This window comes from Bos indicus, chromosome 9 (assembly GCF_029378745.1).
Source record: "Bos indicus isolate NIAB-ARS_2022 breed Sahiwal x Tharparkar chromosome 9, NIAB-ARS_B.indTharparkar_mat_pri_1.0, whole genome shotgun sequence".
NCBI lineage: Eukaryota > Metazoa > Chordata > Mammalia > Artiodactyla > Bovidae > Bos > Bos indicus.
This window is the reverse complement of record NC_091768.1, coordinates 77098928-77118097: the sequence shown is the minus strand read 5'-3', so window position 1 is coordinate 77118097 and position 19170 is coordinate 77098928. Positions and strand designations below refer to the sequence as shown.

Sequence of the window (19170 nt, the reverse complement as noted above, 5' to 3'; positions counted from 1 at the left end):
CAAAGCTAGGATGAGTGTTTTACCTGTCTTTGAATTTCCCTGGTGCCGGACACATAACATATGCAGAATAAATTTATTAATTGATTCAAGCATACTGAGAGAAAACACCAGCCCAAGCACCCAGGGTATGTGCTAATTTACAGACAGATGTGCATGTGCATTGTTTAATTCCTCCAACAGGCATTTAAATACTGATACTACATCAGGCTCTGGAGGTTTTGAGATCATAAAAAGCAAAGATACATGACCCTTAACATGAGAGGCAGGGCTTACAGGTGAAAAAAAAAGTCTTAAAAGGTACAGAGTAGCACAAAGCAGAAGGGTGGGGGGGCGGGGTGGAGAAGTAAGATGATTCCATGCACAAACACACCAACATTTCTAGAGAAAAGGAGAACTGAATAGTTTGAGCAGCATCATGAAAGAGTGTGGTTACTTTCTCTGGATATAATTACTATTTTAACAATTCATCCCAAACTACAACCAATTCCAAAGAGATGTGCTTATTATTCATAAACAGAAATCAAACAGTTGCTGGATTAGCATATAGCCGTTTATCTATGGGACAGATAAGGCGTTGCTGACCGCCAAATCCCAGTCCATCTCAGTCATTTTGCCGCAAGCCTCTGCTTATTCCTTCTAAGTCTTAGAAGCAGAAAATGCATCTATTTTAAGATTTTTAGAAGCCTTAGACTGAAGCAGAAAGAAGCTTTGCTATCTTTCTTTCCTTAAAAAAAAAAAGTGGATTAAAATTCTATCAAAGTCTCCAACATAATGCAAAAATAGAAGTGATGTCCCTGACCAAGGATCTGTTCAGCCACCACCCTGTGGTCAGAGCCTAACAGACAAATTCCTGGATTAATGATTTTGATTGTCTCCAGAGAGCATTTTACTTTACTCCAGTAAAACCTGGCAGTTTTACTTTTCCTACCCTTTTGTTTGTGTGTATTTAAATCACAGAAAGCATTGAGAGCTAAAGAATATGAGTGCTTCGTGATGAAAATTGGAAGGTTAGAGAACCTCTGTCGAGCTTTACAAGAAGAGAGAAATGAACTCTATAAAAAAATCAGAGAAGCAAAAATGCCTGAAAAGGATGATCAAGGTCAGCACACCTCTGATGACGAGCCAAACACCTCTGTGAATGAAGAGGCTGACGCAGAGGAAGCCAACAACGTTCACAAGGCTGTGCAAAATCTCGCGGCGGCCTTCATGATAATGCATTGTCCAGAGTCAACCCTTGACGTATCCAAAGAAATCCACCCAGAGGTCGACAGTCCTCCAGGGGACTGCGACACGGCCCTCAGGGGGCTGGAACAAGCTCCTCTGAGTCCCGCATGCCATTCAGAAATACCCCTGCCTCCCCCAAATCCTCAAGCTGAGGGCAAGAGAGTCAGTGAGACAGAACCTACCCTGAGAGCAGAGACAGGAGCTGAGGCCCAAGACGATGGTCTCCCTGGTGCAGCACCGGCTGATCAGCAGAACCGCAAGCCAGAGGCAGCAGCTTCCAGTCAGGCCCCGAAGGCCCCAGCCAAGCCCCCCCTACCGGTGGTGAAGGCCAATGAGCAGCCCTGGAAGCCGGAGGCAGCTCCAGGTCAGGCCCAGGAGCCCACAGCCGAGGCCTCGCTACCGGTGATGGAAGTGAACGGGCAGTCCCGGAAGCCTGAGGCAGCGACTTCCGGTCAAGCCCTGGAGCCCCCAGCTGAGACCTTCTTATGTGTGATGGAGGCCAAATGTTCCGCCCCACCACCTGCAGTGGGAGCACACCTGCCAGCTAGGGAGTCTGGATGTGAGCCCATGACACAGCCCCCACCAACAGCAGAGGGGCTGCCGGGAGGGGCCTCAGGTGGACCCCCACTGCCCAAAGTGGCTGACACCAATCTGGAAGGAGTAGACTAAGACTCCTCTGCCTTTGGAGGCTGTTCTTCCTGACTTTCCATCATCGTGGTAACGGATTATCTCCTGAAGGAGGCATTAAGGGCTAGGGAGGTCTAATGGAAGAGGCTTAATTAGAATCAATACAGTTTTAAATATTATGTAAAGTATCTGCAGCCTTTGCTATTTGTTCTCAATTTATAATTGACTTGGAGCTTTTCTGTTTAACGTTGGTTGATAGTATAATTTTCGCAAATGACAACAAAACATACAGCATAGCAAATCTATATTAATTTGCCATTAAGATGGTACTGAATTCAATTTCTTAATCAACAGTAAGATTTGGTGTTTAAAGACTTCCACTACATAAATACTGAAAATGTAATGCTTTATTTCCATAGAGTTTAGTAAGTTCCACAGTAAGTTAAATGGATGATCAGTTTCCAGTTAGACATTATATACATATAATAATATATGCATATGTATGTATGCTTATAATGTATATGTGTGAATATATACATATATGTGTCTATGCACATATATGCATGCATATTTTATATACATGTATGCAAGCAAATATTGCATACACATTTCTCTTACCTCTTTTTGGCTTTCTCTCATGCAAAATATTTAGATGCTAATCAAAAAAAATTATCTCTTACTTGCACTTGGGACTACAGTAGATTAATGTTCTGTGAATCAGAAATAGGTTCAGAACACAAATATTAGGCCATGTAATGTTGGGTAAAAATAAGTAACCCAATGATAGGTCAATAAATTCAGCCAACGGATTAAGTGACAGAACAGCAGTTGAGTTAGACTGCAAGGCTATAGAGAGTGTGTGGACACAAAGATAGCCAAAAGAGGCCCTAAAAGGGGGGGAACAATCACAGTAGTGGACTGCTCACCTCTTCCATCTGCTTCTCCTACACAACTCAGCCCATTGCTTTGCAATGTGCTCATGTGGTGAGGCAGCTTCCTACAAGGAAAGAGTTGGAAGTGGGAAAGGGAACTAGGGGGTGGAGGCATTGAGGGCCCTCAGACTGAGACACTATGCTCTGATCCCCGCTCCCCCCTCCCCCACTCTGAGCTAGAGGTCTCAGGAGACCATATTCACATGACCCTGCCAACTCGTCAGTTGCCTCCCTGAGAGAGTGTCTACCACTCTCTCCAGAGGGTTCCCCACTACCTCCTGCTGTCACTTTCGTGGTCTAAATTCTCAGAGCTTCTGCTCCTTCTTTCCAATCCTCTCCTTTGCAGCAGAAAATTACACTCAGCCCTCATCTCAATTATGGCTTAGTAAAAGCTATTATTCTTCTGAAACAGAAACCTACACAGGGTCTCAATATGAGTGATGAGGTGTACAAGCTAACACATTTTCTGCTTTAATGAATACTGTACAGCCAGAAGTACAAAGCAAAAGACAAATGGATTCCTACTCAAAATGATTTGAAAAATAGGTGAAGATTCAGGAGATGCAAAAGCTAGAAACACCTGGGGTTGTCTACATGAGTATGACATTATCATTGCATAATAAGAACCTCTAATAATACTGACAGCATGAATTACTGTATCTGTAGTAAAGAGAGACTGCAACAGAGAAATAGGAAAAGAAGAGAGAGAGGTAGGAAAAAGGAAGAGAGAAAGGGAGGAAGAGGAAAAAACATCTAGCCCAGTCCTACCTTGAAAGTAGAAAAATGGATAGAAGCAAGATTCTCTACTACTCATCCAAGAAATCGTTCTTCAGTGTTGCACGTGGCTGTCTGCTAAGGCACACAGAGTACTTGTAGGTGGCAACCGTATGCTATAAGCATTGTAAACTGCATAAAATTTGTTTGATGTAGACAGTGAGAGTCATAACAAAATGCTAGTTGGGAAAAAAATCAGGAAAAAAGCATATCGCTATTTGAGAACCCATGTATTTTTAAAGGCTTAAGATGTTATAACCACAGGATATCCAGCCAAATTCAACATTAACTGAAAATCTTCGAGATTTAAATGTTCATTTAATTCAGAGCCAAATATGCACTAGAACAATCTAGGAGGGTCTCCTTCCTCTTTATTTTCAGCAACTGAACTTCCAAGAATGGGTAAGATTAGATAATCATAGTAAAGTCTCAGTCTGAATGTTTAGCAAGAGGAAGAGGTAGGAGAGGAGCCAAAATCTAGTAAATCAAATATTCTAATACCTAAAGTTCATTTTTTTAATCCAAAAGCTTTCATGGCAACACATTACTCACGACAGTGTATATTTTAGGCAAAATTTCAGATACAATAACTTGCCTAAAATTTGCAAGGCTTAATATAGGCTTTGAAATAATTATTTTAATATTCAAAGAATGTTTTATTATAGTCCTTTGGCCTTACTAATTATAACAATAACTCATAAGACCCAAAAGAATAAGGAATTTCTCTTCTTTATCAAGGTCATGTAACTGATTCTAGAGGTGATAAGTCTGCGTTCCAGAAACACTGGAGTTATTGGTGGTTTCTAAATTAAATAACTATAATTTATGTATTTATTAAAAAGGTACCTCTCTTCCCACATGCTCCAGTAGTGGTTTTCTTTTTAAATTTTTTATTTATATTTATTTTTACCTTTGTTACTCCTGTGTTTCAGTATTACCTAACACAGATTGTGGTTATATTCTCTTGGTTGAATTTTTAGTCTATGAATAGGATGTACATGAAGACTTTGGAAATCTTGGTTTGTGTGTGTGAGAGAGAGGAAAGAGGGAGGGAGGAAGGGAGATGGAGAGAACCTGACGACCCACGTATAATGAGAACAAAGAACCCAGTGGGTGGCCATCACTGCCTCAGACCTATCCACTTCAGTGCCAATCTCCCCTGAGACTAGGTTTCCACAGGTTTCTCTGTAAGATGCCCTCTCTGAAATACCCTGAGGGAGGGAGTGAACAAAGGTGTCAGATTATTTTCCTTTCTCTACCCAGTTCCTCTAACTGCCTTAAGCATTTTCTCTAGTAAGACCAGAAGAGGCCCATTGTTCTGCCTTTTGCTTATTCCCTCTCCCCAACCCATCTTGATCCAGGAGGGGCTTCTTGAACATGGCATTTCCTAGCACACTTGGAGAAGAGGATTGCTTAACTAGAATGCAAAGAAAGATTAAACCTTGCCCTTTTTGTATTGTATAGATACACACTTTTAAAATATCTCCTTTTTCTGAAATGATGAAAGTATTATGTGTTCATTGCAAAACTGAGGCTGCTTTTCAATAAGGCTAAGATATACCATTAGGAGAGAGATCATTTCAGGAAAACTTCCTTAGCCCCTTCTCTAACCAGTAGTTACATCCAGTATTTAGAAAAAATAAAAGTAATTAAAATGTAAAGAATTCTCTAAAAGAAGATATGAAATAAAAATGATAACTCTGGTCTCTAAAATTTGTTCCCATCATAAGCTGGCAAGTAGGATTTAGGAAGGAAGTGAGCAAGTAGAGTATATGGGTTAAATTTGCACAAGGCTTAAATAATTGTCATTTCTGAACCTGAAAATTAAAAGTCATCATTAGCTTATCCATGAGAGCATGCCATGAGAATAGAAACATTCACAAATGATAGCATGAAAGGTTTTCCTTAGCACTGTTCAGTTGTATCCTCAATACCTAAAGTTGAGTCTCCTTGGTGGCATCCCCTGATAGAAGTTCCACAGATAGAAGTTCCATCGGCATCCACTGATGCAGATGTGTGTGAATACACACACACACAGCACACATGTATAAAACTGATATAGATTTAATTCTGTTCCTATGGGTGAGTCTTTGCACCTGTATTTTCAAAGGATACTTAGCATCATTTTTCCTGGACAAAGTATAAAAAGGAATCATTTCCTGCATGAATAAGGATATTTGATAGAAACATTTAACTAGCAAAAGAAACCTAAAAATTCATTGATCTATGGCATAAAAACTATTCATAGAAGCTGTTTCACTCTATCAGGAGATGAGAAATGAGATAAATCATTTCAGCAGCACAATCAAGCTTGGTAAAATCCAAGTGTAAGTCCTTCCTGCTGGATATTAGAGCCTCAGACTTTCCACTAACACCGACATCCATCTCACTTATTTATTTGCAATATATAACAATATTTTTTGAATGAATGAAAGAAGTGTTTATTATATTTTGAAATTTTATCTGATTCTTTTTAACCCCAAATTAATTTTTAAGTCCATTTAAAAAAATTTTAAACTGTTATACAATTTTTAGAGGTTTCTTTCCATTTACAGTTATGATAAAATATTGGCTATGTTTTATATTTTAACTTTGAATTTTTTAAAGGTGATGTATCATAATGTTACATTACCTCATATCATAATTAAAACATACCTTAGTGTAAGGTACGTTATCTCATTATCTCAGAACTGATAGCCAGTGGATGACATCTTACAACAAATGACACCAAACCACCATAAGAAGCAAAGCAAGAAGCCATGTGTTAAGAGAGGGAAAGGAAGAAGGAGAGAGAAAAGCTATTATATAAAATAAAAAATAAAAAGATAAAACTTTATGAAGAGCAGTAAAGGACCACCATCAGTTGGTGGTCCCCTTTGTGAAAACAGAACATCAATAAGGGGCAAATACCGTAATGACATTCACACATCTCCACATGGTAACTTCAACTTGGGGGATTTTTACAAACGTGTTTCTCAGCATCGTGTTTTATTGTCTTCTCATTTGCCTTTCTTTTAAAATAATAAATGTGTTCTTTTCAGTATTAAAGAGTATAGAACATTTAGAAAATAGAAAAATTCCCCATGACTTCATCACACTAACAACCACTGTCAGTATTCACTATATCATGGTGTATTTTAAATTATCTTTTTTATTTAACACTGGGACGGCACAGTAGTTCAAGTGAGGGTAATAGCTGTTAATAGCCACCAGATTTGTGCATTCACACTGTGTATTCAAATTTTATATGCTTTACATGGAAGTTTATTATATTGCTTATGGAATAAGCATGACTATGCAAAGACAAATACACAGCACACTTATACGTTGTTTGGAAAAGTTATGCAATGCAATTCACGTAAACATTCTACCATTTCCAAGTAAATCTCCTGGACATAGGCTAGAGTGAGATGTCTAAACCTAACGCAGCTCAAAAATTATATAAAAATCAGAAGCCTACTCTAAAGAAATACAAATGCCTTAAATAACAAAACAAGAAAAAGTCAAACTCCAGTTGATGAAGTGACAGGAAACATATGATAATATCATCCATCACTGCTAAATAAAGGTCAATGTTCTAAAGCAAATCTAATTTCTTCAAAGTTAATGAGACTGTTAGTGGTTTTGTTGCTCTAATGAAATGATGGTTGCCGGCACTAGTTATATATATCCATTAAGCCGGGCAAGGCTAAAAACCATTGTAAACCTGAGATTGCTCTAATATCTACCAGGCAGATGCAAACAGCCATGGAATAGTCAAGGATCCCATATGCTAAGAAAATCAGAGTCCAAAGTTATAAAAATAGTATGACAGAGATGCCTTTCATCACATCTAAAGTCACGCGGTTAAACATTATTAGTTGAAATACTACCAGTGTGATAGCATAGGCAAGATTTAATCAAATATAGCAATGCTCTACCCAAACCAGTGTAATTCCTCATAGACTACTGTAATATAGTCTATATTACAAGTAAGTCTTTGTTTTCTTAACATTCTTATCAAAGAGTCATTCCCTGGCATAAAATCACTCATGTCCAATCAAACTGAAAAATGTAGATCCCAGGAATCAGGCTGTTGAGTCTCTTGTTCCTGTTCTGCTGCCCACTTGCTGTGTGACTTTGGAGAAACCACCTAACATCGCGGGGCCTCAATTCACTCAACTATAAAATGATTACCTTGGACTAGATGATCTCTGGGGGTTTTGGCATCTCTGATTAAATTCTTAAAAGACTTCAGAAGTTATGTGTGTTTTCTGCTCTCCAGGGAGGTTTTAGTCTAAGAGATCTTCACATCACCTTGGGCACATCTATTTGAAGTTAGGCAAGGGGAAAGAGACAGGAGATTACTCTAGTAAATTGTTTTTTAATTTTAAAAGACAAAGCGTTAAGGGGTAAATCACAAATTCCTTGATTTTCTCAACAAATATTGAAGTCCTTCCATGTGTGAGGTTCCATAGCGGCCACTGGAATGGCAGTGGCTACAAGGCTGAACCAAGGATTTCAGGACCACCCAAACCTTAACTCTATCTGCTCCCAATCAGAGCACCTGGTCATCTGACTCTGACTTGAGCATCCCTCCCACTACTTGTGCCACAAATTTCAGCAGCTAAACAGCAGGAAGGAAACCTCTAGGAGCATTTTCATTACAAATGCCACCCAGATCTCCAGGTGGGAGAGTGTGTGTTCCTGGTAGAGCAGGAAGATTATATGAAATGTGTGTGTGGTTATTTGTGTGTGAATGTATATGTATATGTGTGTGAGTGTATATGTGTCTGAGTGCGTACCTGTGTGTGAGGGCATTTACAAGGTTTGTGTGTTATATGGACCAGTGTATGTGTGCAGTTTTGTGCAGGTGTGTGCTATAATGTATCTCTATGTGAACGCATATAGCTGACTGTAACTATACCACTGCATAGTAAGTTGACATGAGCCTACATAAGTGTGTGTAGTTGTGTCTGGGTTTATGGCATGTGCATGATGTCTGGGAACTGAAAAGCTGAAATGCTATACATGTGCTTTTAGGCATGTGGCTAGCTTGTTTTTATAGGATCATGTCTTGTTGCAGACTTCCGTTTACACAGCTAATCCTTTATTTTTTTGCTTGCAGTGTCACAAGGCTCATTCTATTTTGGCTGACAATCTGCCTCTGAACAAACAGGCAGGTGTATAAGGCTATAAGGGGTAGTGGCTGCTATTCATGAAATACTCGCACACACCACCAGCCCGAGGTGACGGCCACCACTGACTCATGACTCCATCATCAAGCAAGGCTATGGGTATATCTGGGAAATTTACACAGACCTTATGAGACCTTGTGAGCAAGGAACATAAGCAGTGGCAGCAAAAAGGCCTGGTCTTTCTGAATGTAAAATAAGTTTCTCACATGGTCTCCGTCTCTAAAGGCAGGATCCTTGGAGGCAGCATTATAATCTTCTCTATCTCTGCTAAACCAGTATCCAGCTGAAACCAACCCCCTGATTATCAAGAATGTTTCTCTGAACTTAAAGCCAAGGAGATAGCCCCCCAATCCGTTTATGCCTTAATCAGTGAGTCAGAAGGGAACCAGAGTTGATTGCAGATGCTACCAGTCTACCAGTCATGCCCACGACTCATCCTTCGCACAGAGCTTTTGGCTCTAATACAGTTCATCTCCCAAAATGCCTAGTATTGATGAGCTGTGCTATCATCGCTGGACCATCTGGCTGCTCCCTTGTCCATTATTAGAACACTGATCCAGAAGTCCTCCAATTCCATCTGGGAGTAATTCAAAGCAATACCCAGAGGAAGGAGAGTGAGATTTCTTTCTTTATAACAAATGAACTGCCTGTCACACAAGTTAACTGATGGTCTTCAAAAGTTAAGGGGAACAAAACAACTAACCATAAATAAAATTAAAAGACAAGCACAGATTGGGAGAAGTCAGTCATAATAAATTACAACAAAGCATTAACATGCAGAAAACAAACAGAAATCCTACAGAGCAATGTAAACTCAGAAGAGTTTTACACTGCTGGCATGGAACAGGATGGGAGTTCACAGAAGAAATGTAAATGACTAAAATACATCAGGCCAACAAAAAGTATAAAACAAACAAACAAAAAATACTATCACTTTTACTCATTAGACTGACAAAAATTTAAATTTTTGTAATGTCAAATATTAGCAATTTAATAGACATTTAAATTGCAGCAGATTGCCTTACCCAATCATAAACTGAAGTGATTTAAAGTTGGGCTTCTGACTTTTTAAAGAATCCTCTACTTCCTATGATATAGTAATTAGACAGTCCCATCCCACAGCCTGAGTTTTTGCCAGGACCCTAGATCATTGCATGCTAAGTCACTTCAGTTGTGCCTGACTCTTTGTGACTTACAGAGCCTAGGCTGTAGCCTGCCAGGCTCCTCTGTTCATGGGATTCTCCAGACAAGAGTACTGGAGTGGGTTGCCATTTCCTTCTCCAGGGGAATCTTCCTGACCCAGGGATCGAACCCACATCTCTTAGGTCTCCTGCATTGGCAAGCGGGTTCTTTATAACTAGTGCCACCTGGGAAGCCTAGATCATCAGCTCTCTAAACACCAGTTCTGTTCTTGATGCCCCATAAAACTATAGGAAGCTCTGCTGAGCTTCTCAGCCTCTCAGCCACAGTTCAGATTTTTACAAGTTCCTTGAGGGAAAAAACCAGTCCAAATGTCACTTCATTTCTGTTTTTTTTTTTTCCTTTTCTTAAGGACCTTGTCCCTTCAAGTTTTTGCTGGCTGAGTAGCACTCCAGGGCCTTCACAGAGGCATTTTATGTATTTTCTTCATCTTTTCTAGTTGTTCTTAGAGCAAGGAAGAGCTGCAATGAGTGCTTCCTCCCTTACCAGAAGCAAAATTCCCACCCAGCTTGTCTTCTGAGCATCAGCTTCATCATCTTGAGATGCTGGAAATTCATCCCATTTCTTTTGAGCTCTAAAATTAAATTATTCCCTATGGCTCTCCTTAGAGTTTGTTTCTTTAAAACACCAAGTCTAGGGTATCTGCTTTGTTGTTTCAGCTAACATTTTGATCTTTATTATTATCTAATACAATGAAAATATTAAAGATCAACCATAGTTGAAGCCAGACAAAGAAGTTGTTTTCCCATGTGCCAAAGACTCTGAGGCCACAACTGATCCAGCAGGAAAGCGTGCCATGATAAATGAATAGTGCCTACCCTCAAGAGGAGTGGTGGCCCATATTTGCCAGGCATTTGTCAGACACAAAGCAAATGACCCACAAGTGGACTCATCTCTCTGAGAAGTTACTTTGTATCCATTCAGATTTTTAAAAGACACAGCTAATACCTCTCTTTGCAAGGTGGGCAAGGGTTTGCTAACATGGCAGATATTCATCCCATAAACTAAGAGATTGTTGTTGTTGTTCAGTCGCTAAGTCATGTCAGACTTTGCAACCCCATGAACTGCAGCATGCCAGGCTTCCCTGTCCTTCACTATCTCCCGGAGTGTTCTCAAACTCATGCCCACTGAGTCAATGATGCTATCTAACCATCTCATCCTCTGCCACCCTCTTCTCCGTTTGCCTTCAATCTTTCCAAGCATTAAGGTCTTTTCCATTGAGTCAGTTCTTTGCATCAGGTGGCCACAGTATTGGAGCTTCAGCTTCAGCATGAGTCCTTCCAGTGAATATTTAGGATTGATTTCCTCTGGATTGACTGGTTTGATCTCCTTGCTGTCCAAGAGACTCTCAAGAGTCTTCTCCAGCACCATAGTTCAGGCATCAATTCTTCAGCACTCAGCCTTCTTTATGGTGCAACTCTCACATCTATACATGACGACTGGAAAAACCATAGCTTTGACTAGATAACTCTTTGTCCACAAAGTGATGTCTTTGTTTTTAATACACTGTCTAGGCTTATCATAGCTTTCCTTCCAAGAAGAAAGTGTCTTAATTACATGGCTGCAGTCACTGTTTACAGTGATTTTGGAGCCCAAGAAAAGAAAATCTGTCACTGCTTCTACTTTTCCCCCTTCTATTTGCCAAGAAGTGCTGAGACCTGATGCCATGATCTTAGTTTTTTGAATGTTGTTTTCAGTCAGCTTTTTCACTCTCCTCTTTCTAAAGAGGAACTAAAGAGGCTCTTTAGTTTCCCTTCAATTTGTGCCATTAGAGTAGTATCATCTGCATATGTAAGTTGTTGGTATTTCTCCTGGCAATCTTGATTCCAGCTTGGGATTCATCCAGCCCAGCATTTCACATGATATATTCTGCACAGAAGTTAAATAAACAGGATGAAAATACACAACCTTATACTCTTTTCCCAATTTTGAACCAATCATTTGTTCCATGTAAGGTTCTAACTGTTGTTTCTTGACCCACATACAGGTTTCTCAGGAGACAAGTAAGGTGGTCTAAGTAGTCCCATTTAAGAGTTTTCCACAATTTGTTGTGATCCACACAGTCAAAGGCTTTAGCGTAGTCAATGAAGCAGAAGTAGATGCTTTTCCAGAATTCCCTTGCTTTCCCTATGATCCAATGAATGTTGGCCATTTGATCTCTGGTTTCTTTGCCTTTTCTAAACCCAGTTTGTACATCTGGAAGTTCCTGGTTCACCTAGTGCCAAAGCCTACCTTGAGCATCACCTTACAAGCCTGTGAAATAAGCACAATTGTCCAGAAGTTAAACATTCTTTGGCACTGCCCTTCTTTGTGATTGGAATGAAAACTAACCTTTTCCAGTCCTGTGGCCACTGCTGAGTTTTCCAAATTTGCTGACATATTGAGTGTAGCACTTTAACAGCATCATCTTCTTCAGAATGGGAGAAAATAATAGCAAATGAAGCAACTGACAAACAACTAATCTCAAAAATATACAAGCAACCCCTGCAGCTCAACTCCAGAAAAATAAATGACCCAATCAAAAAATGGGCCAAAGAACTAAATAGACATTTCTCCAAAGAAGACATACAGATGGCTAACAAACACATGAAAAGATGCTCAACATCACTCATTATCAGAGAAATGCAAATCAAAACCACTATGAGGTACCATTTCACGCCAGTCAGAATGGCTGCGATCCAAAAGTCTACAAGCAATACATGCTGGAGAGGGTGTGGAGAAAAGGGAACCCTCTTACACTGTTGGTGGGAATGCAAGCTAGTACAGCCACTATGGAGAACAGTGTGGAGATTCCTTTAAAAACTGGAAATAGAAGTGCCTTATGATCCAGCAATCCCACTGCTGGGCATACACACTGAGGAAACCAGAAGGGAAAGAGACACGTGTACCCCAATGTTCATCGCAGCACTGTTTATAATAGCCAGGACATGGAAGCAACCTAGATGCCCATCAGCAGATGAATGGATAAGAAAGCTGTGGTACATATACACAATGGAGTATTACTCAGCCATTAAAAAGAATACATTTGAATCAGTTCTAATGAGGTGGATGAAACTGGAGCCTATTATACAGAGTGAAGTAAGCCAGAAAGAAAAACACCAATACAGTATACTAACGCATATATATGGAATTTAGAAAGATGGTATTAATAACCCTGTGTACGAGACAGCAAAAGAGACACTGATGTATAGATCAGTCTTATGGACTCTGTGGGAGAGGGAGAGGGCGGGGAGATTTGGGAGAATGGCATTGAAACATGTAAAATATCATGTATGAAATGAGTCGCCAGTCCAGGTTCGATGCACGATACTGGATGCTTGGGGCTGGTGCACTGGGACGACCCAGAGGGAGGGTATGGGGAGGGAGGAGGGAGGAGGGTTCAGGATGGGGAACACAGGTATACCTGTGGTGGATTCATTTCGATATTTGGCAAAACTAATACAATATTGTAAAGTTTAAAAATAAAATAAAATTAAAAAAAAAAAAAAAAACAGCATCATCTTTTAGGATTTGAAATAGTTCAGCTGGAATTCCATCACCTCCACTAGCTTTGTTCATAGTAATGCTTCCTAAGGCCCACTTCATTTCACACTCCAGGATGTCTGGCTCTAGGTGAGTAACCACACCATTGTGGTTATCCAGGTCTTTAAGACCTTTCTTGTATAGTTCTTCTGTGTATTCTTGCCACCTCTTCTTAATCTCTTCTGCCTCTGTTAGGTCCTTACCATTTCTGATGTTTATCGTGCCCATCCTTGCCTGAAATGTTCCCTTGATATCTCCAATTTTCTTAAAGAGATCTTTAGTCCTTCCCATTCTATTGTTTTCTTATACTGCTTTGCATTGTTTATTAAAAGAGACTAAAGTGAAAATCATACAATCATGTCTGACTCTTTGCAACTCCATAGACTGTACAGTTCATGGAATTCTGCAGGCCAGAATACTGGAGTGAGTAGCCATTCCCTTTTCTAAAAGATCTTCCCAACCCAGGGATCAAACCCAGGTCTCCCGCATGACAGGCAGATTCTTTACCAGCCACCAGGGAAGCCCAAGAATGCTGGAGTGGGTAGCCTATTCCTTCTCCAGTGGATCTTCCCAACCCAGGAATTGAACCAGGATCTCCTGCATTGCAGGCAGATTCTTTACCAGCTGAACTACCATAGACTAGCAAAAACCAAATCCCAGTGACTCATGGTTTAGGTTTCCCATCACTTTGTTTATAAGAATTGAAGTTTGAATTAGAAATAGGGGACATGTTCTTGATTGTCTTAGTCTTCATACTGCTATACCAAAATATCACAGACTGAGTGGCTTAAAAACAATGTAAATTTATTTCTCATAGTTCTGGAGGCTGGAAAGTCCAAAATCAAGGTGCAGGCAGATTCAGTGTCTGGTGAGAGCCTGCTTCCTGGTTCAGAGCTGGCCATCTTCTGTGTCTTCACCTGCTGGAGGGATGAGAAGGCTCTCTGGAACCTCTTTTCCAAGGGCATTCATCCCATTCATGAGGGTTCCACCCTTATGACTGAATCACCTCTCAACGACCCCACATCTTAATACCATCACATTAGTCACTCACTGGTGTCCGACTGTCACCCCATGAGCCTGCCAGGCTCCTCTGTCCATGGAATTCTCCAGGAAAGAATATTGGAATGGGTTGCCACGCGGTCCTCCAGGGGATCTCATCACAGTAGGGATTACAATTTTAACATAGGAACTTCGAAGAACACATTCAGTCCATAACATTACTTGAGACTCAGCTGTCAGAAAGAGAAGGCAATGGCAACCCACTCCAGTACTCTTGCCTAGAAAATCCCATGGACGGAGGAGCCTGGTAGGCTGCAGTCCATGGCGTCGCGAAGACGGACACAACTGAGCGACTTCACTCTCACTTTTCACTTTCATGCACTGGAGAAGGAAATGGCAACCCACTCCAGTGTTCTTGCCTGGAGAATCCCAGGGACGGGGGAGCCTGGTGGGCTGCCTGTCTATGGGGTCACACAGAGTCAGACACAACTGAAGTGACTTAGCAGCAGCAGCAGCAGCTGTCAGAAAGTGGTAATTATGGTGACTATATATTCTATACCCCAAATAGAAGGAGGCACTGAGGGCTACTGCTCTCACATCAGTAATAAGATCGAATGCTGGAAATCAAGACTGACCAGGAGAAGCCAGCTCACAAGTATAAAAATTATAATTCTGTCCCTAGTTCAAAATATTCTTGATTTTCACTAAATTGGCTCCAAAATGGGGGCTTTAGAGAGCTGGCCACATTGATGAGACTTTTTCAGACCATAGTTACAGGAGAGAAGGGCCTTCCTGGACTCGTCTCAGCCTCCAAGCTGCTCCCAGGCCAATCTGCAGGGAACCAGATAACAGACTCCTAACCTGCTTATTTCAGTCAGCGGTTTTGCTTCTTGCTGTGCCCAACCTCACAGATTCCAAAGGCCTTTACTCTGAACCTGCCTGCGAGCAAGGACAGTCAGCATCAGCTGTCACCGCGCCGGTAACGGGTTTAGGCTGCTGCCGACCCAAGGAAGCCACTTTGAGTAGACGATGTATCTACATTCCTGCGGCCCAAACCCACACCCTCCGCGATGGCTGCGGCACAGAGAGAGCACGAGCTCCACCTACTGAGCACTGCAGGCCTAGCAGGCTTCGCGGCCAGCAAGACGGGCATGGCACCCAGGGCGGGCCTGAAAACCACCTTTGTACAGACATTAAGGAGGCCTCATCTTCCGCCAAGGTTAGTAATTGTTTTTGAGGGTTATGCTGAAAAAAGTTACAAGGAAGTTCATTTTGCTCTGAACAAACTTGAAACTTAACTACAGTTGGGATCCAGGCAGTATTCCACTTAAGTGAGACATGGGCAAGCCAGCAACCACAGAGTTTGAACACAGTTAAGGACTCACCCTTAAGCAGGCAGTAGGTGAGGCACCAGGGACTGAAAGAGGAATGATCTACACTAGACCAACAACAGAAAGGTGGTAAAGCTGTGTCTGTATTCCACAGCTGAGAAACACGCGCACTGAACTCAGCCACGATTCACTCCCCAGAGCGTCTACCTCCAAGGGTTTTCCATCTTTCCCTGTGTTCTATCACCACTGTCACTAAGCTGAGAATGAGAAGTCATGATGACTTATTTATTGTTCTGTTTTGGTTTGATTCTTGAGTTGCGGATTGACAAATGATATGTTTGGAATTTTGTTCTCAAAATAGCTTCTTTGCAGATGCCCTAAGCCAGTCCTCTTGGCCAGGCTTTCTGAAAATTCTGCCAGGAAAACTCTCAAAGTGTTCAGTCCCTTCCCTGTATTCACAAACTCCTCCACATGTGCTAATAGCGCATTTCTGACAATGATCAATAAAATATGGTTTCAAATGTTTTTAGCACCTAATGACCCAATCTTACTTCCTCAATACATACAAACAATAGGTTAGTTAGTAAATAAACAGTCTATTAAGTAAAAAACCCAAAACTGGGTGATATGGTCATGCACTTTTGCAGCTGGGCAGCAGAACCTGAACACCCCAGGGGACCCTTCCTGCAGAGATATCCTGGTGCCCAGCCTCGGTCCACAGCCATCATCCAAGCATAATCCAATGAACTGCACAGGTGTGCTTCCTTCTCCAGGAAGAGACCCGGTAAACACAAATAATAGGAAATGGGCAAAGAAGTATCATGTTGGATGCAGGATATACAGATTGAAGGGAGAATGTATTATTCACAAACTAAACTTTCTTAGGGTTTCCCTGATAGCTCCGTTGGTAAAGAATCCACCTACAATGCAGGAGACCCCAGTTCAATTCCTGGATCGGGAAGATCCGCTGGAGAAGGGATAGGCTACCCACTCCAGTATTCTTGGGCTTCCCTGGTGGCTCAGCTGGTAAAGCATCTGCCTGCAATGTGGGAGATCTGGGTTCGATCCCTGGGTTGGAAAGATGCCCTGAAGAAGGGAAAGGTTATCCGCTCCATGGCCTGGAGAATTCCATGGACTGTATAGTCCATGGGGTCACAAAGGGTTGGGCACGACTGAGCGACTTTCACATCACATCACAAACTTTCTTAAGCTACTACTGTGAGAATTGCATTTAAGGCCCTTCTAAAGTTTCTGGTATTTTACTATGATTATATTTTTGACTACAGTCCAGGTGGGCAATAACTTAAGGTATTAAATATTTATGTGAGCTCATAGTTTTACCCATAAAGATTCAATCATCATGTTTTCCATCCATTCCAGCCCCCTTCTTTTTGCAAGGTTCTGTGCAAAGTAGTTTTGAAAACATGTTTCCAGCCAATCATTCAACTGTTGACCTGCTAAGATTTCTTAGATGCCTTATTCTTTAATTCCTACAATTCAGTTCAAAGAGGGCACCTAAAGCAACTATCAGCTACTACAAATTCAAGTTTAGCCATTAGGTGAGCTGCTGGGAGAAACTTCTCTCAGCACCTTGAAAGCTTACTTCCTTGGCCCACATTAGAAATCTGGTCCAGAAATGTGTACTTTCAAAATGAGCACAGCTCCACAAGCAGACCGTTTACTTCAAGGCCTTTCTGATTTTCTTCCTTTGGGGTTGAATTATAAATTTTGAAATCTTTACACTCATAATTAGTATCTTGTTAAATTATATTTAAACCACGAAAGGGCTTATCCAGGTAATGCTAGAGGTAAAAGATCCACCTGCCAGTGCAAGAGACCTAAGAAATGCAGGTTCAATCCCTGGATCAGAAAAATACCTTGGAGAAGGGAATGGCAACCCACTCCAGTATTCTTGCCTGGAGAATCCCATGGACAGAGGAACCTGGCAGGCTACAGTCCACAGGGTCGCAAAGAGTCAGACACGACCGAAGTGACCTAGCAGAGCACAGCACAAACGAAGAAAACTCAAAGTGCCTAAGTACCCACTCCAATCTCAAAATAGAGACAGTTTTAAAAGAAAAAGACTTCTCCTGAACTATTTTAAACATCATTCTTCTTTGATAAAATCGTTTCTTTTGAATTTTAGAACCTAGCAATTTCGAATACACTTTCTTCCACAGCTTCAATGATTTGCTACAGATATTTTCTTAAAACTTTCAACTAATACAAACCCAAATATGCACATCAGCTTTAAGAGAAATCATAAGGTTTTTAGCAACAGAAACAGAATTTGCATGTTACCTCCTTTTTAATTTTTTCACCCCAAAAGCTATAATAAAACATTAGTACCTCTTACACTAAACATCATATAAATACTTAATGTTAAAATCCAAATTCCAAAAGAGTAAGAGCCAGAACCTACATCCCATCTACCTAGATGACAGATTAAAGACACCTGGAAAATGATTGTGATTTCAACACAATTCTTCAAAAAGAACTCTTGCTGGAGGAGGAGCCAAGATGGCGGAGGAGTAGGACGGGGTGAACACTTTCTCCCCCACAAATTCATCAAAAGAGCATTTAAACGTCGAGTAAATTCCACAAAACAACTTCTGAATGCCGGCAGAGGACATCAGGCACCCAGAAAAGCAACCCAACTCTTCGAAAGGAGGTAGGAAAAAATATTAAAAACAAAACAAAAAAAAGAGACAAAAGAGGGAGGGACGGAGTTCCGTCCCGGGAAGGGAATCTTAAAAAGAGAGAAGTTTCCAAACATCAGGAAACCTTCTCACTGCCGAATCTGTGCCGAGCTTTGGAAGCACAGAGGGCAACATAACAGGGAGAAAAAATAAATAAACAATTTAAAACTCGCAGATTGCGAGCCCTACGGTAACTCCCCCAGCAGAGAAGCAGCGCAGACGCCTGCATCCGCCATTAGCAAACCGGGGCTGGGCAGGGAGGCGCGGCGTGGGCTGCATCGCTGAGAGTAAGAATCTGGCCTGAATACCCTGAGCGCTATCTGAGCGAAATAATTTGGGCTAGCAAACCAGACTGTGGGATACCTACCACGCGAAAAGCCAGCCCTAACCTAAGACCGCCAGGCCCGCGCACGGAACAAAGGACTGAACAGAGATAGCCGGCTGCAGACCTTCCCTCTCCGGTGACAGGCAGCCAGAGCCGGAAGGGGGCAATCGCAGCCCCAGAGAGACATTATCTATAAAATTGTAAGCAGGCTTCTTTGCTAACTAAAACTTCTTGGGGGTCTGGACTGTCAACATCTGCCTGAGAAGGTGCGCCGGTTTTACATCCAGATAACCGAGTGGCGGGGAGGCGATAAGTCGCAGCATTGGCGCTCGCCTGGGAAGAGCAAATTGGCGCTCGGAC

At 41.4% G+C, this 19170-nt stretch overlaps 1 protein-coding gene across 3 annotated transcripts in view; it reads left to right on the top strand.

Moving 5' to 3' along the window:
* TXLNB (taxilin beta) overlaps positions 1 to 4414 on the top strand; it is a 56532-nt gene extending 52118 nt beyond the window's left edge. For all 3 annotated transcript variants that reach the window (XM_019967508.2, XM_019967507.2, XM_019967509.2), the window contains one exon: positions 958 to 4414. In XM_019967508.2, coding sequence (XP_019823067.2) covers positions 958 to 1893 — 936 coding nt within the window. In that variant the 3' untranslated portion in view covers positions 1894 to 4414. The remainder of the gene's footprint in view (positions 1 to 957) is intronic.
* Positions 4415 to 19170: the final 14756 nt, after the last annotated feature.